The sequence below is a fragment of the Diabrotica virgifera genome, chromosome 3 (genome assembly GCF_917563875.1).
Source record: "Diabrotica virgifera virgifera chromosome 3, PGI_DIABVI_V3a".
Taxonomy (NCBI): Eukaryota; Metazoa; Arthropoda; class Insecta; order Coleoptera; family Chrysomelidae; genus Diabrotica; species Diabrotica virgifera.
The window spans coordinates 249,508,878-249,533,957 of record NC_065445.1 but is presented as its reverse complement, the minus strand read 5'-3'; the positions used below and the strand labels follow the sequence as shown (position 1 = coordinate 249,533,957).

At 33.2% G+C, this 25,080-nt stretch overlaps 1 protein-coding gene across 1 annotated transcript in view; it reads right to left on the bottom strand.

The window, feature by feature from the left end:
- The window catches only part of LOC126881678 (elongation of very long chain fatty acids protein AAEL008004), a 149,561-nt gene that overhangs the window by 56,901 nt on the left and 67,580 nt on the right, over positions 1-25,080 (bottom strand). Inside the window, exon 2 of the mRNA XM_050646081.1 lies at positions 20,537-20,601. Within this exon, the coding sequence (XP_050502038.1) occupies positions 20,537-20,594 (58 nt within the window). The 5' untranslated portion in view covers positions 20,595-20,601. The remainder of the gene's footprint in view (positions 1-20,536; positions 20,602-25,080) is intronic.

The following is a 25,080-nucleotide window of genomic DNA, read 5'->3' as shown; positions in this document are numbered from 1 at the left end:
ACTAGTCGTATATCATACAAAATTCAACTACCTTTATTTTATTTCCCTACGACTTTGCTCCAAAATGAATCGTTTTAAAGTTATAAGCAAAGAAAAATAGAAAAATAAATGTTTTTCGAAATTTTTAAATATTTTAATTTTTTTATTAATGTTCCGGGCATATTTGAGAAGGAGCATAAGTCAATTATTATTATTGAAGTTGTCACCTAACTTTATCTGCAAAAATCCGAATGCCACCTCGCACATCCGCAAATAGACGTTTTTTTACAGATCCGCCCTGGTATATACATATCATATTGTTTCAATTATTTTATTAAGAGAATTTAATTTTTGTTATTTTTTTATAGGTACATACATATAACACACATGTTTTAAGCAAACCAAGAACCATTCGCTTACATAATATGCTATATGCCCGGTGTTGGCCTAATCCATTACTGTTCAAATTTATTTCTTACCTTTTAACTTATCTACCTGTGGTATAATGGTTTCGAATTCACCTGTATAAAGTTGCGAGTTGGGAGAGTCAGGTAGTAAAAAAGTTACGAATTGGCCGGTGTACATTTTGATTTGAAAAAGTTTGTCATTAAGAGTTACGAGTTGGCGCGTGTGCAAAAAAATAAGAGTCAGCGCACTTCCTCTCCTTCCCGCCCCTAAAACGTAATTTATTCGTTTTTTTTTGGTGTGTTGCAATCAATTTAGAAATTTTAAAAAATTCATACGCAAAGTTGATAATTTTACAAAACTTGTATTTTATTAATAAATATTTTCTGATTTTTTTTACATATTTCTGTAACGTCACCATAAAAACCCGAAAAACGGTTTTTTTTTTGGATTTTGGAGGATTTTCTCCATTTTATAGACTTCAAAATAGATAATATTTTAGGTTTTTTTATAGGTTATTCAAAAATTTGGCAAAACACTTTTAAACCATGTTTTCCAAGATGTTTAAGAGCTTGGGCGAGTTTAAAAAAAACACTGTTTTTGGGGGTTTAAAGGTGTTTCGCCCGATTTTTGAATATCCTAAAGAACTTCAATTACTTCAAATTATATACCGATAAAAGCCTTGAATTTTTGTTGGTGGCACACATTAGGCAGTAATCTAAAAATAAAAAAAATACACAAGAAATAGACAATACACAAGAACAATACACAGAAATTGTAGCAGGAAGATACACAATACATGAAAGGACAAATGACAATGGACAACGATTATGCAACCTAGCAACAAGAACAGACATGGTCATAAGCAGTACAAAGTTCCCGCATCCTGACAAACACAAAATAACATGGAAATCACCAAATCAGCAAACTAAATCTCAGATAGACCATATTTTGATAAACAGGCGGAGACAATCTTCAATTAAGGACGTAAGATCCTACAGAGGAGCCTGTGCTGACTCAGATCATTTCATGGTAACAGCAAAAATAAAACAAAAAACATGCAGAAGTAAAAATAAAAGCAAACAAACGAAATGGGACACTGAAGAACTAAAAGAAGAGCAAGTAAGAAGGATATATCAGGAAGAACTGGTAAAATATCTAATAATGGATGACAATCAAGAATGTGTTGATGTGAAACGGGAGTGGAGCTTTATAAAAGACGCCATACAGGAAGCAGCAGAAAAAACAATTGGCAAAAAAAAGAAGGAGAAGAAAAAAGAATGGTACAACATCGAATGCCAAAAAATTATGGAAAAAAAAGTGGAAGCGAGATTAAAATGGATAAGAACGAAACGGCAGAAGAGAGAGAAAACTACTAACTACTGAGAAATGAGGGCAAAAAATTAACAGAAAACAAAAACGACAATGGATAGATCTAAAGATTCAGGAAATAGAGAAGGAAAAATATAACAGAAATTCAAAAAAATCTATAATAAAATAAAAGAAAACAATAGAACATTCAAAGGTAAATTAAAAGGAATAAAAAACAAACAAGGTAAAATTGTAGAGCAAGAGAAAGAGTATAAAGAAATATGAACAAGTCACTTTAAAGAATTACTAACTGAACCAGTTATAAATGATGAAATAGAAGACGAGGACGAAGAAGAAACGAACACACAGGGACCAACATTAGAAGAAGTAAAAAACAATATAATGAAAGGGAATAATGGAAAGGCACCTGGGAAGGACGGAATAAATCTAGAACCAATAAAATACGGAGGTGACATATTGCATGAAGAAATACATGAATTGATTAAGAAAATATGGAAAGAGGAGACAATGCCGAACGAGTGGGAAATTGGACAGATTATAACGATCCATAAAAAAGGCGACCAGCATGAGTGTAAGAACTACAGATGTATTACACTATTAAACGTTGCCTATAAAATATTATCGTCAATAATACAAAAAAGGTTAACAGATGTAACAAAAAATATCATAGGACAATACCAATGCGGTTTCGTAAAAGGCAGATCAACAAAAGATGCAATACATACCATTAAACAAATCATGGAAAAAGCACACGAACATCAACATGAAATAGAAATATTATTTATAGACTTTGAACAAGCCTTTGACTCAATAAAGAGAAAGGAAATAATGAAAGCCCTAAAATATCAAGGAGTAAGTAAAAAACTAAAAAACCTAATAAAAATGTCTATGAATAAATCAAAAATAAGTATCCTAACACAAAAAGGGGAAACAGAAGAATTCGAAATAAATAAAGGAGTGAGACAAGGTGACTCACTGTCAGCAACACTATTTAACCTGACAGTAGATTTTGTGTTAAGAAAGATCCACAAGGGAAACCTAAGAGCATCAGGTTACCAACTAATCGCCTATGCAGATTATATAGCGATAGTAACAAAAACACGAAAAGTCATGAAAAAATTATTAATGGAGATAGAAGAAGAGGGAAAGAAAATGGGACTAAGAATTAATGAAAAGAAAAGAAAATTAATGAGACTCGGAAAAACAGAACAAAACAGAGAAATAAGGATAGGAAATAAAAAATTCGAGGAAGTACAGAAATTTAAATACCTGGGCGTTATGATAAATAACAAAGGGGAAAGAAAAACGGAGATCGAAGAAAGAACCATAACTGCGACAAACCGGGTATACCAAGCAAATAGAAAACTACTTAATAGTAAAATATTGACCAAACAAACAAAAATGAATATATATATATATATATATATATATATATATATATATATATATATATATATATATATATATATATATATATATATATATATTGTTGTGATCTTGATTATTGATATGAGATAATATTTTTATATGTCATTTAATTTAATCAATGCATTAATAATAATCTAATTAATTTACCAGATCACATATCAATATGTTTTCAATCTCAGGGCTTTTTATAAAATTAATTACTTACATACGTGGCTTCTAAGTATTTCTTAATGGTTCCTAATCGGGATAGGAAAGAAAAGAGTAAAATAATAACACATATGGGTTACAATTGTAATCAAAATATTGTTTATTTTATTTAAATGGCAATCACTGCTTAATATTTGCTATATCTTATTTTTCTTAAACATAACATTTACACATGGGAATCTTATTTTCTTTTGATTTCCAATTGAAAGTTTTTATTAACATTTAACTATTATGATTTATTAGCAACAATTCTATTTAAGTTTGATGAAGCTTTTCTGATATTATTGATTATGTTTCTTCAATTTTAAATGTGGTATTTACTACGAAAAAACCCATACATTCATGTCCAAACAAATGAGACTGACCTTTTTCTGGTGCACTGAGAATGTCTTCACACAAGACCCGTTTCCTGCTATCCTTGGCTGCAATCCAAACCTCGTCCTGGCTTCCAGTAATGTTCTCCTCTGAAACTAGCTCGTATAGCTCTCGTTTCCTGCTTCTGTCGTGATGCTGTGTTCTACCTTTTTCGAAACTGCAATCAGCTACCGGGAACTCTTGGCTCAAGGAGGTTCTTTTACTCTCAACCTGGCCTACCTCTCGTTCTACGATAGATACTCCACACTCACGGAACTACACAGGCTTTCTCACTCTCCGTACACTACCGTCTACTACTCGACTTCACTTCTCGACAGCTCAAAACATTCTGATCTCTATTTGTCATTCATTCCCCTACTTTCTAAATATCCCTTCCAGATTCACAAATCAAAACTTCCACCACCAACTCTCATTCGCAGTATTCCTCAAAACCGATTTTTAAACTTTCTAAATATGCTTAATGGATTTCCAAAAAAAATAGTTAATTCCCATTCTAAAATTACTTTCTACTAATTACAAAATTTAATGATCTATTATCTACTTTCACTAAGTCTTCTTTAGCATCGGCTAATGATTGAACCTTCCGCGAACAACGATAATGACCTATTATCGATTTCACTTTAGTTTTATTTTAAGCGCATTGTTCCGAGTATCGTTTAATCACTTCTTAAAATTAAATATAACAATTTGTTGTATACAGGTTGTTCTAAATTTATATGCCCGTGGTTGAGAAAATTGAAAATATTTTATATTAAATTGAATTTTGTCTATAATTATCAAATTTTAATTTTGATATCAAATAGAAATATAACAAATCCCCGCCTTGTATTCGATAAAATTTATCTGCATTTTTAAATAAATTTTCTCGAGGCAAAACCAACTCCCTGTATATTTCCTTACTTTAATCTACGTCTTATATCCTAACTTACTATCTACTTCATGTAATTCTGTCTTTTATTCGTGATATTTGTATACATCGTGAATATTATAAATTCCTCGGATCTTTTCCGAGTTCCTGTGCCTCAACTCATAACTATTTATCCCATTTTCATTATTCACGATATACGGGCCTTCGAAAACAGGCATCAACTTTGCGCAAATGCCCCCAGGAAGATTTGATACTCGTAATGCCCTCACGAGTACTTTTTCACCCTTTTGGAAAGTCACTGGTCTTCTTTTTCTATTTTGTTCCTGTCTTTGGATATATTTTTCGTTGCTTCGCCGTAATCTTCTCTGTACGGTTTCAATCACCTGTTGATATTCTTTTGGCTCTTGGTCTTCCCATGGCCTTATCGGCAGTACACCCTTCATGATGTATTCTGGGGTCTCTTTTGTTACTGTGCTCGGAATTGTATTTAGATACCTTTCTATTTCCGCCATTTTCCTGTCCCAGTGGCGATGTTGACCATCTGTTGCAATGCGAAGAAATTTCGTCACTTCCTGTATGAATCGTTCCGAAGGATTACTCTGTGGATGCCTGATGCTGACAAAATTTGTCTCTATTCCTCGTTCTCGAAGTTGTCCCTTGAAACGATCATTTCGGAAATACGTTGCATTGTCCAGTAGAATCTTTTTTGGTGTTCCTACTATGGCTATAAAATTGTCGATTTTTCTTAATATTTCTTCCCCCTTTGTGGTGCGGCAACTATATAATTTTACGTATTTTGAAAACACATCCACCATTACCAGAATATGTTTGTTCCTTTTAGTGGTCATAATTAGATCGCTTAACATATCTATTGCTACAATGTCTAGTTTGTTTCGGGCTTCAATATTTTTGGCAACATTTTCGTTTTTGAAATTCCGACTCTTAAATTTTTGACATACATCGCACTTCTGGGTAATTTCCTTTGCAATGCGGTAATCCTGTCGGCTTATGTAATTTTCCCTAAAAACGAGCCAAACTTTTCTGCTACCGATATGCCCATTGTCCTCATGTAATTTCTTTATTATCTTTTCGGCCAATGTCTGTGTCACTAAATATAGTTCCTTTCCGTCTATTCTCTTAAAATATATGTTATTTTCTACTTCCGCTCTTCTTTTTTCTCTTTCCTCTAGGTCTTCCTGGTTTGTCCTTATCTCATTTAACGAATATATCCCTTCTTCTTGTATTAATCTATTTAGTCCCACCTGTAGAGTAATTGTTTCCTTTTTTCCGGTGTCCTCATCCCGTGTTAGAGCGTCGGCTATTATGTTGTCTTTCCCTTTTATATATCGGAACTCAAAATCATACTCCTGTAATAATAGAATGCCTCTATGTATTCTATTATTTACTAATCTATTCTTCATGATATGTACTAAAGCTGCATGGTCTGTTTCGATTGTGAATTTTGCTCCCAATAAGTAAAACCTCAATTTGTTTACGCAATATAGTACACTGGCAAACTCCAATTCTGTAACACTATATTTTCTCTCATGTGTTTTAGTCACTCGAGATATAAAACATATCGGCACTTCTTGGTCGTTTTGTATTTGAGACAGAACTCCTGCAAATTTTTGTATGGACGCATCAGTTCGGAGTATAAAAGGTAAATTGTAAATGGGGTGGTATATTTTCGTTCCTTTTGCGAATTCTCGTTTTAATGTTTCGAAAGCTTCCTCCTGTTCTTCTTTCCAATTCCATTTTATTCCTTTTTTAAGCAATTTTATCAGAGGGATTTCCTTTTGGCTCAAATCGGGAATCAGCTTTTTAAAATAATTTATCGTGCCAAGAAAACCTCTCAATGTTTTCAAATTCGTTGGTCTTGGGTATTCATCTATGAGCTTGACTCTGTCTTCGGCTAATCTTACTGTTTTGGTGTCCAATTGAAAACCCAAATAAATGACTTCTTTTTGAAAAAATTGACATTTTTCAATGTTTAATTTCAATCCCGCTGTGTCCAATTCTTTCAGAATTATTTCTATGTGTTCCAGATGACTCTGAGTATCTTGTGAAAAAATTAATAAATCATCGATATAATGAACTATGAAATCTTCATGGCGATTCAAAATGGTATGTAGAGCTCGGACGAGTGCAGCACAAGCACTCTGCAATCCAAATGGCACTACCTTAAACCGGTAGACAATACCATCAATAGAAAAAGCGGTGTAGTTTCTACACTTTTCAGCTAACGGTATCAACCAAAAACTGTGTTTTAAGTCAATTTTCGAAAATATGTGTGACCCGGTGATTCTTCCAAAAATGGCCTCGATGTTTAGGGGTGATTCATATTGTGATACAGTGTGCTGGTTGATATTCCTGGCATCTAAACATAATCTCAATTCTCCATTGCTTTTCTTTACTATCACAATCGGGTTAACATACGGTGAATCACATCTTTCGATGATTTGATCTTCCAACATTTTATTTATTTCTTCTTTCACCTCTTGTCGATACTTGTATGGAATCGGGTAAGTCTTTGATCGAAAATTTCCCAAGTTTTTCACCTCAAATGAATGTTCGTACTTTTTAGCCACTCTGTTTTCCTCATTGATCAAATTTTCGTAGTTTCTTAACATCAACCGCAATTCTTTTTCTTTCCCTTCTCCACATATCAATTTTCTGTCTTTTTTTTCAGATTCTTCACACATGTTTACCGTGCATTCCGCATCCTCGTTTGCATATACCTCCTCTTCAAATACCACTGTTTCAATCATATTCTTTTCACTTTCATTTTTTAGCTTTATTTCTTCTTCTCCTGAGCTCGTCTCTTCTTTTGAGGAATCCCAGGTTTCCTTTGTTTCTGATACTCTCAAATTTTCTTCTTCTGGGCTCAACTCTTCTTTTGAGGAGCCACAGGTTTCATTTTCTTTTATCCTTTTCTGACTTTTTCTCCCTTTTCTTCTTTGTCCTTGCTTCGTTGCCAAATTCATTTCCACTGTTTGTTCTTTACCTGATTCGTCCGTATTTTGTTTCTCCTGTTCCTTGTCCTGTTCCTTTTCTTTTTCTTCTGTTAGTTTCATCGTATTATTTTTAAAATCTATCACTACATGTTTTTCTGCCAATTCGTCGACTCCTACTATCATGTCATGTGACATATTTGGCATTATTACACATTGTAGTGCATACATATTCTTACCCAGTCGTACCATTACTCGTATGCCTTCATTTATAGTTGCCAATGTCCGTTTGTTTGCGCCCACTAAATTTACCCTAGGTATTTTGTAAATTAAATTTGTTAAGTTAACTTCTTCTATTAGTTTTCTGTTGACCAATGTTATTTCAGATCCAGTGTCTATCATAATTCTAATTGGTTTCTCGTTGATAAATCCATCCACAAATTTTAAATTAACTCCATTTTTCTTTTCGTTGTTTCCTGCCAATTTAATAAACTCCTTGGGGTGACAAAAGATTCCTGTTTGATTTTTGGTTTTTAGTGAGCGCCGTCGTGAAAAAACGCCGGTTGCTCATCGTTGTTTATATTTTCGTCATAATGTCTCTCTCCGTCATATTCATCTGTCTGGGTATTATTTACTTCTCTTCTATTTTCTCTTGGTCTGTCGGATCTGTTTCGGTTTTCTCGATATCCCTGTTCATTTTGTCTACCATTATTTCTGTTTTCTTGATTTGAGCGTGTGGTGTTTCTATTCTGGTATTCTCGATTTCTGTCCTCATTCCATTGCCTATTTCTTTGTTCATAATTTCCTCTTCCGTTGTCTCTATTTTCGTTTTCCCTTCTGGGATTAAAATCTCGTCTTGTATAGTCCCTCCTATTTTGATTTCTATCTCTGTAATCTTGTGTTTCTCGGGGCCTGTAATCTTCTCGCGACTTTCTTGATTTTCTTTCTCTTAGACGTGATTCTCTTATTTGTAGGAATTGGCATAAACTATCTATGTCTTTGTAATTTTGTAATGTGATATGGTCTTCCAGCGTTTCCTCGAAATGTCTTGCAATCAGTTCGACTAATTGTTCCGATGAGTAATTATATTGTAAATGTTTTGCATTATTGTAAATTTGCAAAGCATATGTCCTTTCTGATACACCCATCCTATCATTGTATTTCCCATTTTGCAATTCCTTGTTAATTTCCAATTGTTGGACCTTTCCCCAGAAATAATTCAAAAATTTTTGTTCAAATTGTTGCCAATTGCCGAATTCTTCTTCTTTGCTATCGAACCATAGGCTTGCTTCATATTTGAGATGGTTTCTGATAGTTTCTTTTGCTGTTTCGAAATTTCCGATGTGCTGTATTTTCTTTTTCAGGCTATTTATGAACGGCACTGGGTGTAATCTTCTTACGTCCCCGCCAAACCTTATCTTCACGTCATCTGTGCTCTGTATAACCATTTCTCTTCTTTCTCCGACATTTTGTTGAGTATTGATTTCCGCAATCTTTCTTTCCACTTCTTCTATGTCTGCTTGAATAGCGTTTTGCAACTTGTTTTCCAAACTTTCCATTTCTTTTTTCTGGCAATTCGTTATCTCCTTTATTTTATTTTGAATTTTCATTTCTTGTTCTTTCATGTGATCCTTAATTTTCATTTCATACTTTTCTATGCGTTCCTCCATTTTCTTGTTGTTCTCTTCTATGGCTTGTTTTGTTTCCTTCAGATTTTCTTGCATTATTCTTTTTGTTTCATCCATTTTCTGTTGTGTTTCATCCATTTTTTGATCCAATTTTTGTTGTGTTTCATCTATTTTTTGTTGTGTTTCATCCATTTTTTGTTGTGTTTCATCCATTTTTTGATCCACTTTATCCATTTTCTTTGATGTTTCTTCCTGATTTTTCTCCATTGCTTGTTTTGTTTCCTCCTGATTTTTATCCATTTTTTGTTCTATTCTTTGTGACTGGAGTTGCATCATTTGTAATAATTTATCTATTCCTGATAATTCTTGCTGTTCTGATGCCATGATTGTCGTGTCTAAAATATCTTCTTGGTCTGAATTATTCTCTTGATTTGAATGTTCTTTTTGTTTTTTGTTGTCTTTGCTTTGGCTTCTTGTCACAGACATTTGTTTTCAAGAAGTACTGTCCCCGCCAAATATGAAATTTTACTAGTATGTTACCAAGACGACTTTTTCTCACCCAAATATTATAAATTGTCAATAAATATATCAAATGTAAATATCGTAAAAATAAAATATTAAATCAGTTATGTAAAATTTGTACCTAAAGAGATCTAAAATTTTATGTTATCAAATGTAAGTATCTCACTTTTTACCACAGGCATATAAATTTTCAAATACCGGCTTTACTCTTTCTATCCTTCAAATTTGCCACTAGAAATACTTTACAATGCCCCACGTTGGGCGCCAGTTGTTGTGATCTTGATTATTGATATGAGATAATATTTTTATATGTCATTTAATTTAATCAATGCATTAATAATAATCTAATTAATTTACCAGATCACATATCAATATGTTTTCAATCTCAGGGCTTTTTATAAAATTAATTACTTACATACGTGGCTTCTAAGTATTTCTTAATGGTTCCTAATCGGGATAGGAAAGAAAAGAGTAAAATAATAACACATATGGGTTACAATTGTAATCAAAATATTGTTTATTTTATTTAAATGGCAATCACTGCTTAATATTTGCTATATCTTATTTTTCTTAAACATAACATTTACACATGGGAATCTTATTTTCTTTTGATTTCCAATTGAAAGTTTTTATTAACATTTAACTATTATGATTTATTAGCAACAATTCTATTTAAGTTTGATGAAGCTTTTCTGATATTATTGATTATGTTTCTTCAATTTTAAATGTGGTATTTACTACGAAAAAACCCATACATTCATGTCCAAACAAATGAGACTGACCTTTTTCTGGTGCACTGAGAATGTCTTCACACAAGACCCGTTTCCTGCTATCCTTGGCTGCAATCCAAACCTCGTCCTGGCTTCCAGTAATGTTCTCCTCTGAAACTAGCTCGTATAGCTCTCGTTTCCTGCTTCTGTCGTGATGCTGTGTTCTACCTTTTTCGAAACTGCAATCAGCTACCGGGAACTCTTGGCTCAAGGAGGTTCTTTTACTCTCAACCTGGCCTACCTCTCGTTCTACGATAGATACTCCACACTCACGGAACTACACAGGCTTTCTCACTCTCCGTACACTACCGTCTACTACTCGACTTCACTTCTCGACAGCTCAAAACATTCTGATCTCTATTTGTCATTCATTCCCCTACTTTCTAAATATCCCTTCCAGATTCACAAATCAAAACTTCCACCACCAACTCTCATTCGCAGTATTCCTCAAAACCGATTTTTAAACTTTCTAAATATGCTTAATGGATTTCCAAAAAAAATAGTTAATTCCCATTCTAAAATTACTTTCTACTAATTACAAAATTTAATGATCTATTATCTACTTTCACTAAGTCTTCTTTAGCATCGGCTAATGATTGAACCTTCCGCGAACAACGATAATGACCTATTATCGATTTCACTTTAGTTTTATTTTAAGCGCATTGTTCCGAGTATCGTTTAATCACTTCTTAAAATTAAATATAACAATTTGTTGTATACAGGTTGTTCTAAATTTATATGCCCGTGGTTGAGAAAATTGAAAATATTTTATATTAAATTGAATTTTGTCTATAATTATCAAATTTTAATTTTGATATCAAATAGAAATATAACAATATATAAAACAATAATAAGACCAATAAGTATGTTCTTTTTGTTATCACCAAAAAGCACAACTTTGTTTTATTCGTCGGTTTATTTGTAAGTGGCGGTCCTTATTGTAATTTAATTCAGTAAATAAGTCTTTATTGTAAGTCCACTACTATAAGTAGAAATAAATATTCGAATGATACACCGTTGCAACGCCGATTAGAGTACCTTTCAAACGACGTGTCGCTTGATCTCGGTTTGTATTCCAAGAAATCTTCATTACGCCAAAATTGATGAAGCAATAATAGTAATTGATATCTCCTCAAAAATTAAAATTGACATTTTTAATTTTTTTTTTCTACAAACGTATTAAAAATGCAATTTTTAGCACTCTATAGAAGCCCTAAAAATGTTACTTTATAGCACTGGGTGCTTTAAAATTTTTAAGGCACTGCAGTTAAAAGTAAAATGTCAAATTTTGAAAACAAACGTCAAAATATTTATATGTATTTCATTTATTAACATTTCTCATCTGATCAAACACCAGTTATTATGAACAAGAGCACCACAGTTATAAACAAAACACCCCCTCACCGACTAGCGTCAAAAAACACCAACTGGGCAGATTTTCAATACTACCTAGAAAAAAACATTAATCTTAATTTGCGAATCAAATCTCCACACGAGATAGATACAGCAGCTCAATATTTCACCACCCTTGTGCAAGAAGCGGCATGGCAATCTACACCACGAACTGAACGCAGACCGACACATACAACAAATGTTCCCCTACACATTCGGCAACTCATTGCTGAAAAACGTCGTGCGAGAAGAAACTGGCAAAGATCTAGAAACAACATAGATCAACATATATACAATAGACTACGTAGACAACTTGGAGTAGCCATCAAAGCTGCAAACAACGAAACCTTCGAACATTACGTTACAAACCTCACAGCAAATGATCAGACGCTATTGAAGGCGACTAAGAAACTCAAAAAACCATACACAACTATTCCTCCCCTCCATAAACCAAATGGTGAATGGGCTCGTTCCAACAAAGAAAAAGCGGACGTCTTTGCTGAACATCTTACGAGTGTATTTCAAACCAAGCCACCAGACCCTGATGAATAAGTGGAAGAACTAATTAGCGCAGCATGTCATATGTCCCTTCCAATCAAAAGTTTTACTCCAATAGAAGTTAAGAAAGAAATAACCAAACTCAACTCACGAAAAACTCCAGGTTATGACTTAATCTCGGCACAAGTACTAAAACAACTTCCTCGTAAGGCCATTATTATATATATATATATATATAGTGGCTAAACACCCCTTTAGGGGTTACGCCGCTTACGCTCTCTAGATCTATGTTTTGAGGTAGATCAGTCCTCATGTTCGTTATTTAATTTTCTCTGTTATTTTTCTCCACTCTTTCCTGTCTCTGGTTTTCCCTTTCCAATGTCGTATGCCCGCATTGTTGAGATCACTTACTACTTCTTGTAACCATGTAGATCTTGGTCTTCCACGTCTTCTTTTGCCAGCTGGTGTCCATTCCAATATTGAGTATATCGTCGTAGTTGATCCGGATCTCCATATGTGTCCTAGCCATTTTGCTCTTTGCTGTTTTATTTTACATACTATATCCTCCTCAATTTCTTCCAGTAACTCAAGGTTCGTTCTTTGTCTAAATTCATTGTCATTTATTTTTATTGGTCCTAATATTGCTCTTAGTATTTTTCTTTCTTGTATTCTAAGGTTTTCCTCTTGTTTTTTTGTCATGCTAAGAGTTTCGGCTGCATACATCATCGTCGGTCGAATTATTGTTTTGTATACTTTCATTTTTGATTTCTTACTCAATAACTTATTTTTAAGTAATTTTTTATTTGCATGGAAGCTCTTATTTGCTGTAATAATCTTTTCTTTGATTTCGGTTTCTCTTTCTCCATTGTTTGTTATTAATATTCCTAAATATTTAAATTTTTCGACTTCTTCAAAAGTGTATTCTCCTACTCTAACCTTTCTGTTTTCAAAGTTTTTGTCAAATCTCATTATTTTGGTTTTCTCTTGGTTTATTTTTAATCCAATTACTTTTCCTTCTGTTACCATTTCGTTTAACATTCGTTCCATTGTTTTTCTATTTTTTGTTATTAGCACAATATCATCAGCGTATGCTATTATTTGTCCTTCTCTCGTTCGGAGGGTGCCTTTGTTGATCTTCCTGACGACGTATTCTAGGGCAAGATTAAACAGAGTTGCTGATAATGAATCTCCTTGTCTCACCCCTTTATTGATGACAAATTCTTCTGTGTCGCCTACTTGAGTTTTTATACTAACTACAGTTCTACTCATTGTCATTTGTATTAATCTTCTTAATTTATGTTGTATTCCCATTTCATTCAGAGCTACCATTAGTTTTGATCTATTTATTGTATCAAATGCTTGTCGAAAATCTATAAAAAGCAGTTCAATTTCTATTTTATATCCATGAGCTTTTTCCATAATTTGTTTAACTGTATGTATGGCATCTGTTGTAGACTTTCCCTTAACAAATCCGCATTGATAGTGTCCTATGATATTCGTGGTAGCTTCGGTCAGTCTTCGTTGTATTAAGGCGGACATGATTTTATATGCTGTGTTTAATAGCGTCAGTCCTCTGTAGTTTTTACACATCTGTTGATCTCCTTTTTTATGAATCGTGATAATTTGTCCTTTGTACCATTCTTCCGGCATTTTTTCTTCGTCCCATATGTCTTTTATTAAATTGTATAATCTATCTTTTAATTCTTCACCACCATATTTTATAAGCTCCATATTGATACAGTCCGATCCTGAGGCTTTACCATTACGGCTGCTATTAATAATTTCCTCAACTTCCTCTTTTGTTGGTATTTGTAGCTGGTTTCCTAACATCATTGTCTCTTCTCCTCTGTTTTCATTTAGGTCTTGATCTTGTTGTTCTGTTAATAATTCTTTAAAATAGTTAGTCCAAATTTCTTTATACTCTTCATCGTTTTCTGATACTTTTCCATTTTTATCTTTTATGCTTTTTATCTTTCCTTTAAACGTTTTGTTCTGCTCACTAATTTTCTTATAGAATTCTTTTGTGTTTCTGTTCTTACTCTCTTTTTCTATTTCTTTTATCTTATCATCCAACCACTCACGTCTAATTTTCCTTATTTTTTTCTTACATGCATGCCTTATTATATTGTATTCTTCCCTATAATCCTGTCTATTTGTTCTTATCCACATTTGTCTCATTTCTACCTTCTTTTTTAACATTTTATGGCATTCTTCATTATACCATTCTTGTCTTTTTTTGTTTCTTTTTATCCCTACGTGTACTTCCGCTGTTTCATTTATACATTTTTTTATATTTCTCCATTCTGTTTCTATATCCTTTGTAGGTTTAGATTGTTCCTTCAGTTTTTTGTTCATGTCATCAGCATATTTAATCCTTATGTCTGGAGTATTCAGTTTTTCTACGTGCCATTTATTTTTTGTTGTCGTGTTTTTTAGTGTTCTTTTGACTTTTTGTCTTACTTTTGCAGTCACCATAAAATGGTCTGTGTCTGCATGTGCACCTCTGTAGGACCTCACGTCTGTTACCGATGTTTGCTTCCTTCTTGTAATCAGAATATGGTCTATTTGTGACCATGTTTTTTGGTCTCGGGAAATCCACGTCACTTTATGGTATTTGGGATGTTCGAATTTTGTACTAACGATAATCATATTGGTACTAGATGCTAGATTACATAATCGTTGGCCATTGTCGTTAGTTTTTTCGTGTATTGTGTGCTTACCTGCTACTTGGTTAATGTAGTCTTCCTTACCTATTTGGGCATTAAAATCTCCCATTACCAGTATTGTGTCTTCTCTAGGTAACTTCTCCATTTCTCGTTCGAGTTCCTCATACAATTTGTCTTTTTCCTCCGCAGTAGCACTTTCAGTTGGGGCATATACGTTTATGATTGATATATTAAATGGTTTGGCGTTAATTCTCAGGTAAGCCATACGTTCATTTATTGGTTTAAATTGCATAATGTTATTTTTTATTTTTCCCATAATTATGAAAGCAACTCCATATTGACCTTGTTTTTCATGTCCCGAGTACTGTAGTGTGTAGTTTTTTCTATTTATTTCTCCTTGACCTGCCCATCTGATTTCTTGAATCACTGCAATATCAATTTGGTATCTTTCTAGTTCTGAGACGATATCCTGCATTTTTCCTGGTTCAAGCATTGTTCTGATGTTCCACGTACTTATTTTTAGTTGATCACATTTTTTCGGTTTTTTATTATATTTTTTTGTGTTCGTATGTTTTACTTTATCTAATCTGTTCAGGTCGTTTTCCTTTGCCATTTTCGTGTCCGTTTTTTGTGTTGTATCCAATATTTGTTTTTTTATCAGTTTTTTGGCGTGTCCTGCTTTGCCCTTTCCAGTTCATTCTTCTCTTTGTTCCATTTCCATTCAGTCCCGTCAATAATTAATTTTTGATAACCTACTCTAGTGTTCTTACCGTTTTCTTTTTGAAATTTTGCAATTCTCCGTATTTCTTGTTGTATTTTCATCTCTTCTTGCGTTAGATCGTTATTGATATATATTTCCGGCTTTGAATTCCTTAGTTTGTTTTTGTTCTTCATAATTTTTATTTTTTCATTTTTGTTTTTTAGTTTTACAAGACATGTTTTGTCCCCTATTTTATAAGCTTCTTCTATTTCTACTTTAATACCTAATTCTCTTTCCACGAAATCTGCCATAACCTCATTGACTACATTTGGGTTATTTGTATCCATCGGTAGACCCTGGACAATAACATTGTTAGCTTTTCTCTCTTTCTCGAACTTTTCTACCTTCATTTTCACTATCTTTAGTTCCTGTTTCATTTCATCATTTTCTTTTTGTAGTTGTTGGTTACTTTGTTTGAATTCATTTATTTCTTTTCTTAATTCTCGGAGGTCATTTCTATATTCTCGTTGTTCTTCTTTTATTCCTTTTACCTCCGATGTTAAACTTTGTGTTTGATCTGTTAAATTTTGCATCATTTTTAAAAGCTGATCAATTTTGTTTTCATCTTTCTGTTGTTTGGTTGGTGTTCTGGATAGTTTCTTGCTCTTGTTAAAAATATTGTCTGCATCTATCTCTAGACTTCTCTTTTTACTGTCTTCTGAGGTGTAATCATTATCACTATCCACCATTTTTTATGTATTTGTACTCTATATTAAAGCAAGCGATAAGCTCTAGTTCCCCAGTCGACCCGGCGAAGGCTCTAGAACTTCTCAAGCAATAATTGAGTATGACTTTAAATATATTAAAATTCTTTTTACTTCGAAATCTTGTTTACTTATTTTATTATTAATTGATTGATTTCCTTTCTTGGATTTTTAAAACTTTTTGGAAAACCGGCAACGTCGCTTTTAATTTGATCAAGACTTGTTCTCTTATCTGTTGTCAAAAGAACTGGAATTTATAAAATGTCATTTGTTTTGATTAACATAAAATGTTCTATAAGTTACTTATAGGCCGATTTTTGCCACTATTTTTTGCACTTTAGATAGTTTATGACCTTATACAAATGTTCGCATATAGTTAATATTTTATTTCGCACTATTACCTCAAAAATCGGAATAAACTCTGGTGAAAATGTTTAACACTTTTATTTCGCACCATAAGAATCGTTACTCAATACAGGCCATTATTATACTAACAATAATATTTAATCGCATGCTAAGTTTATCATACTTTCCAAAAATATGGAAATTTGCAGAAATCATAATGATCCTTAAGCCAGGCAAAGCGCTCAATGAAGTAAGATCTTATCGACCCATCAGCCTACTCCCAATCGTTAGCGAAGTTTTTGAAGGATTGCTGCTACAAAGAATATACGCAGATCATGAATTCCTAACATTATTACCAGAACATCAGTTTGGTTTTCGGGAAAATCACTCTACTACACAACAAGTCCATCAAATAGTAAATGACATATAAAATACTCTCGAAGAAAAGAAATACTGCAACGCTGTATTCCTAGATATCTCACAAGCGTTTGACAAAGTTTGGCACAGTGGTCTGCTTTACAAAGTAAAATTAGCACTATCTAGTAACTATTTCCTCCTAATCAAATCTTACTTATCAAATAGATATTTCTCAGTAAAATTCAAAGACCAAAAATCCAGCCTCTGTCCTATTAACCCCGGAGTTCCGCAAGGTAGTGTTCTCGGGCCGCTGCTTTTCTCACTCTACACAGCCGATATACCAGAGTCTCATAATACTACGATCGCTTCCTTTGCTGATGACGTAGCAATACTAGCAGTAAATGAAGATCACATACAAGCCTCACAAGACCTGCAACACCATCTGGACATACTCAGTGAATGGTACACAAAATGGCGAACAAAAGTGAATAAAACAAAATCATCTCAAATAACGTTTACAAACCGCCACAACACATGCCCACCTGTAAGAATGGAAAATGTACGAATACCAACAGTAACAGACGCTAAATACCTTGGCCTCCATCTTGACCAACGTCTTACTTGGAAAAAACATATACAGACTAAAAGAAGACAACTAGACCTGAGATTTCGGCAAATGTATTGGCTTCTTGGACGCAGATCTAAACTCAACATCCAAAACACAATTCTTCTGTACAAAGTAATACTCAAACCTATTTGGTACTACGGACTACACCTCTGGGGCTGTGCAAAGTCAACATCACTGAATATATTATCATCCAAAGATTTCAGTCTAAAGTTCTAAGATAAATAGTGGATGTACCATGGTATGTAACTAATCAAACACTTCACGAAGACTTAAATATACCTTTTATCAGAGAAGAAATCCATCGAGCCTCGGAATCACAAAACGAGCGTACCATTCACCATGACAATGAGTTTGTAAAGGAATTATTCCATAGTGGCCCTGCCACAAGGAGACTAGATAGAACTTGGCCTCAGGACCTATTTTAAAACTAAAACATAAATATAATAAGATGAAACATCATTGGAAGTCTCTTCTTCATGCCCAAAAACATGGAACAAATTTACTTAATACTCTTTTAATGATGTAGATTGTAAATAAACATAATTACATAAAAAAAATTATTAACATTAATATTAATAGTACAACTTGCGCAATTTGAAAAAGGTTTTTTAAAATTTAATTTAAACTGTATTATTGCATTTTTAAGACGTTTGTAGAAAAAACGCTAAAAATTTTTAGACAGTCCCCTCGAGTGTAGACAACCAGTTCTACCTTTTACGGGTCATAGGTTTCATGGTTTCAGCAATTAACAAAAATATTGTATTTTATAAAATAACGTTTGTAGGTTTGTAGAAAAAATATTGTATGATATACGTGTTAAAAGTGCATTTTTAAGGCACTCATGTGAATTGAATAACTCGCTTCGCTCATTCTGCAAACCTTCACATGCGTGCCTTAAAGTTGTACTTTTAACACTTATATCATAAATAACTATTAATCATCTGTTTCTGGAATAATAAATGTTTTCCATAGATTTTTACTAATTTTTTCGTTTTTATAGAATTGTAGTGTTCTATTAATAAAAATTTTTTGGGTTCTTTCTCAGTGCCCGATGTAATTTAAAATGGATTTTAGTCTAGTGTGGGAATACTCAGAGAAAATCCACAGACCGGAGGAGTATAATAGTGTCACACTAGTATAGATTACAGGCCACCGGGGAATAGACGGCAATGAAAGAGCTGGTGGCACTTTCCAGAAGAGAATCAGTACAAAATACTTAGATCCAGAGCCGTAAGCACTAAGAGTGCCAAAAAATCGCCAGTGACCGGAAAAAAGCCTGGATACGAAGGCAACATTTACTTGGCATGCACCATGCAGTCAAGGGAAGCCTGTATACTAGGGGAAACTAAACCTGCAGACTTCCTGGACAGTACCAAATACCTGGACTTATATAAGCTGGTATTAGTCCATATGGTGAGACCGCTCCCCTCTGGAAAAATTTCTGATTCGGTTTCTCTGTGGATTCCTATACAAAAATGTCCCCTTTAAACAAATCTGAAGGGTGCCGGGCGAAATTTTTGGGCAAAAATTGTTTAAACAGTTTTTTAAACAAATTCAAAAGATCACCTTTTTTGCTCAGAAACATATTTTTTTAGGTTTTTTTGGCCATTCTAAACAAAAAATGTATTTTGTGATGGGCGATTTAATATCTGAAAAATCCGAAAATACTCACTTTCGACGTTTAAAAACTCCCATTTAAATTAGTATTTTTGAGGTTTCCAAGTATTTAAATTGTAGTTTAAACATTTTTTTTCAAGATTCCGAAGAGTGATCGTGTTTTTCTTCAATTTAGACCGTTGTTATTTAATTGTTAATTATGCCTGTCTATCCGATTTTTTCGCCGGTGCAGCGCAATCTATTTCAACAATCTCCCATTTTTCTTCAAAAAATATTTTTTTAGATTCTTTGGGACATTTTAAATAAAAAAGGTTTCGTGGCATTTTTCTCAAAAGTTAATAATTTTAAAGTTATAAGCGATTTAAAATCCAAAAATTGGAAAAATACGCATTTTCTGATTTTAAATAGCTTATGACGTTAAAATTATTAACTTTTGAGACAAATGACAACAAAAATTTTTAAATTTAGAGTGTCTTAAAGAATCTAAAAAAATATTTTTTGACAGAATATTGTTGAAATAGATTGCGCTACCCCGGCAAAAAAAAATCGGATAGACACGCATAATTAACAATTAAATAACAACGGTATAAATTAAAGTTGGACCTGATCACTCTTCAGAATCTTGAAAATGAATCTTTAAACTACAATTTAAGTACCTGGCAACCTCAAAATTAAATATGAGTTTTTAAGCCTTAAAAATGCGTATTTTCGCATTTTTCAGATATTAAATCGCCTATAACTCAAAAACTATAAATTTTTAAGAAAAATCCCAAGATACCTTTCTTGTTTAGAATGGCCCAAAAACCCTAAAAAATATGTACTGGAGCAAAAAGGTGATATTTTGTATTTGTATAAAAAAATTGTTTAAACAATTTCTGCCCAAAAATTCCGCCCGGCACCCTTCAGATTTGTTTAAAGGGGACATTTTTGAATAGGAATCCACAAAGAAACCGAATCAGAAATTTTTTCAAACAGGAGCGGTCTCACCACATGGACTAGGTTTCCAGGATCTTGAAATGGGTATCAACAGTGAATGTAATATGTGCAATAAACCAACTGATGCAGTTGACCGAATGAAAATTAATTATAAATAACTTAACTTACCTCTGGATTGGGCAAATTCACTATAATTTTCTACAACTAGGTGCATTATAGAAGTCATTTTGAACCTAGAACAAAAATAAAGAGTAAATATAGGTAAATATATATAAATTTTATGATTGTTATGATTATGAATTATCAAGTACATAAAAATCTATCTAGTAGTTATAAGAGCGAAAGTCTACAAATCTACATTGAAGTAAAGGCTGTAGAACAAGCATGCATATATTATAAACAAAAACAGTTAAGGAACACAGTTTACACTATTTTGCGAGGTACATAAGTAGTTTGAGTTGAGAAACAAAGATATATTAAACATGCAAAGAATTAAGTAATTCAAATTGAAGTCACAACAAATCTGTGATGATGTTGATAGTTCAGGATTTGCTGAAATTTGTATGGATATGTGTGTGAGTTATAATATTTTTTTTTTAATTTCGATAGATTATCTCTGGTCTACTTAAGGAAAATAACGCAGGTATGTAATAAATACTATATAACTAATGAATGTCTAGACGTAGATATTTTTCACATTCATATTTGAGACTATTTTGTAATTTACATTTATTTACATTTATAAACAGTGGTTTAAATTGTGGTTTAGTGAAAAATAAATTAATTTCTAATAACTGATGTAAATACCACTTTCTAGTATTTATAATCTAATAAGTGAAGTTACGCATAATTATAATACTTAGTAAATTATAAATAAAATGATCATGCAATGTTGTAATAAGCAAGCTATACACAGTGAGAGAATAAAATTATATTGCATATAAAACAAAAATTTCCAATACATACTGTTTTTATTTCAAATATAAGATTCAAAAGATGGTCAACAAATACAAATAAATGCATGCTATTATTTCTTAGCTTCAAAAAGATGTACTTTTCTAGTTATAGAGAAATTTCAGATAAGAAGGGACAAAATAATTTTGTAAATATTTTCTGAAATTTTTCTTTGTATAATCTTTTTTGATTAATTTCATTATTTAGGAGAAACACCATTACAGGGCAGAAAAATCAGGATAGTGTGTTGGAATCTTATATTACAGGTAAGAGTGTGGATTTAGTAGATGTGCGTAAAGCTTAAAAAGAAGAGTAGTAATTGCTTGACTCAATAGACTATGTAGGTGGAAAGGACATAGGGCCAAAGAACTAGGTTTACATTACAAATTGTGGTATGTAGGAAAAAGTACCATTAGGAATGGAGTTGGTACAGATACAGAGCTAGCCATGTTCTAGGACACATTCCCAAAGCTTGGAGAAGAGCGGGGATGGTGTTTAATCTTAAACCAAGAAAACAAATTACACCTTAGCAAAATCATACAGGCCTATGAATGAAGTCTGACTTCGTTCATGTTGCAAACCAAAGAAGGAAGTAAATTACATTGCCATGTCGACGAATTCAGCGACACCCTACATTTTTATTAAATAATTCCTTATTCAATTCACTCAACCGTTGTCTCCAGTTTTTCTGTTTTGCCAGTCCCCTTCCTCTTCTTCTTCACGTGCCATCTTCGCGACGGAGGTTGGTAATCATCATGGCTATTCTGATCTTAGATGCTGCTGCTCTGAATAGTTCGGTTGATGTGCATCCGTACCATTCCCTCAAGTTACGCAACCACGAGATTCGTTTCCTTCCTACACTTCTCTTGCCCTGGATTTTACCCTGTATAATCAACTGAAGTATGTTGTATTTCTCATTACGCATGACATGCCCCAGGTATTGCAGCTTTCGTGTCTTGATGGTTTCCAATATTTCCAGTCTTTTGTTGACTCTTCTCATGACTTCGTTGTTTGTTATATGCTCGGTCCATGATATCTTCAGGATTCTTCTATACACCCACAGTTCAAATGCTTCCAACTTTTTAGTAGTCGATGCGTTAAGTGTCCATGCTTCTATCCCGTAAAGCAGAGTCGAGAGAATATAGCACCTTGCCAGCCTAACTCTCAATTCTAATTTCAGTTCTCTTGCACAAAGTACCTTTCTCATTTTATTGAAGTTTGTTCTTGCTTTCTCTATTCGAACTTTGATTTCTTTGGAATAATCGTTTGTGTGATTAATTATTGTGCCAAGATAGTTGTAGTTTTCTACTTGTTCTAAAGTTTTACCTTTAATTTTCATGCTTTCATTATTATTTTTTTGGGTTTTTGATATCCTCATAAATTTAGTTTTCTTGATGTTTATTGATAATCCATATTCTTCTCCATACTCAACTATCTTGTTCAGTAGCTTTTGGAGGTCTTTAAGATTGTCTGCTATTATGATAATATCGTCCGCATATCTAATGTTGTTAATTGGCGTTCCATTTACCTCTATTCCTGCTGTTTCTCCCTCAAGAGCTCCTTTCATAATTTCTTCAGAGTATGCATTGAATAGTAGTGGTGATAATACACACCCCTATCATACTCCTCTTTTAACTTGGAACTCTTCTGATGTGTGTTCGTTAATCCGTATGTGAGCCTGCTGTTTATAATATAGATTTGTTACAATTCGAAGGTCATTGTATTGTAATTTTTTTGCTTTGAGGACGTCCATTAGCTGTTTGTGGCGGACTTTATCGAAAGCCTTGTTGTAGTCTATGAAACAGACGTACATATCTTGGTTCACGTTCAAGCATCTCTGGATTAGTACGTTGAATGCAAAGAGAGCTTCACGTGTACCTACGCCTCTACGGAATCCAAACTGGGTTTCTTCAATATCCATAATCCATATCAAGTGTTTGGTAAATGCGTTTATGAGTGATCTTTAAAAACATTTTAAGTGTGTGAGACATCAGGCTTATGGTGCGGTGGTCGGTGCATTCTCTAGCATTTTTCTTTTTTGAGAGACAAAAAAATGTTGAGGTCAACCATTCATTGGGTATGTCACCCGACAGATTTTGATTTAAGAGCGTTAAGAGGACATCTATGTACTCATTTTCTATTATTTTAAGGATATCAATAGGCAGTTGATCTGGCTCCGGGCTTTTTCCGTTACTGGTGTTTTTTAGTGCATACAATATTTCTTCCTTTGTAATTTCTACACTTGTTTCTCTGTTTTCGAAAGATATGTCTTGTAGTTTTCCTCTTTCGTCGTAGAAAAGTTCTTCCATATATTCTTTCCATCGTTTTAGCTTTTCTTTATTCGTTATAATAGTGTTTCGATTTTTGTCTAAAAGAGTTGTGTTGTGGTTTCTTTTTTGCAGCCCTGCCATTTCTTTAACCTTTTTATGCAGGTTGAATAGATCGTATTTGTTCTGAAGATCTTCTATCTCTTTACATTTTTCCTCAGAGTAAGTTTGTTTTGTCTCTCTTATCTTTTTTCTAATTTCGTTGTTAATTATTTTGTAATTGTGATTGTCTTTGTTCTTGGCTTGTCTTCGTTAGTCCATCATACCGAGTATCTCGTCGGTCATCCAGTTGTCTCTCTGTCTTATCGGTTCTTTTAATATCTCTTTGCATGGAACAAGTAGGCAGTTTTTTAGTGTTTCCCATTGATGGTTTATCTCGTAGGTATAAGTATCTAATTTATCAAAGTTTTCGTATATTTTCTGTTGAAGTTTGTTTTTTATATCAACTTCTTTCAGTTTTCTAATATCTATATTTTAGAGATTTCTCCTTCCTGCAGATTTCTTTTTTCCAATAATTGCTTCGTCCACTTCATCTCTGAAAGATCTTCCGGGTCTACCTCTCTTCCTTTTTCCTATCGGGCTTCATCTGTTATTTTATTTATTCAACGATTTTGGTCTTCTCTTCTGACACTCCCGTAGCAGGTTAATCTCTTTTGTTCCATGTAGCCTATTATATATCAGTTCATTCCCATTCTTTTCTTAATCTCTATGTTATTTATTCTATCTCTCCTTGTTACTCTGCAACTTCTCCTTAAGAATTCCGTCCCTGTTGCTCTTATTTTGTTTTGGTTTTCTTGTTTATTGTCCAATTTTCACACCCATAAGTGAGGATAATTCTTGTATAACACCTAATTATATACTCTTCTTTTTGTTTTTATGCTGATGTTCTTATTCGCATAGTACATGAGTTAATTTCCGTATGCAGTCTCTTGTTTGTCCTAGCCTATTTTTTATATCTTCTTCCGTTGTTCCTTTGTATGATATTATAAAACTTAAATACCTACTTGTATTTGTCTGTTCCTTTGATTTATTTAACTTCATCAGTTTTCTTTAGGTTTATTTCCATCCCATTCTTTGTATATTCCTGTTCCAGTTTTCTCATCATAAAACTGAGGTTATCTTCATATTGTACGATCACGATTTGGTCGTCAGAAAAACTTAGTGTATATAGATATTCTTTCCTAAATGGTACACACATTTTTTCGCACTATCTTTTCCACGGCTTCAGAGGTTTTCTCCAGGAATATTTTGAACAGGGTAGGGGATGTGGAGCAGCCCTTTATCGTCCTAAATGAACTGAATATTCTATTTCTGCTTTTGATAGCTACTTTGTTGTTCTTGTAGAGTGCTCTTACTGCTTTTATTAATTTTCCTGGAACTTCGATATCTTCCATTGGTTTCCATAGCTTCGTTCTAGGTATCGAGTCATAT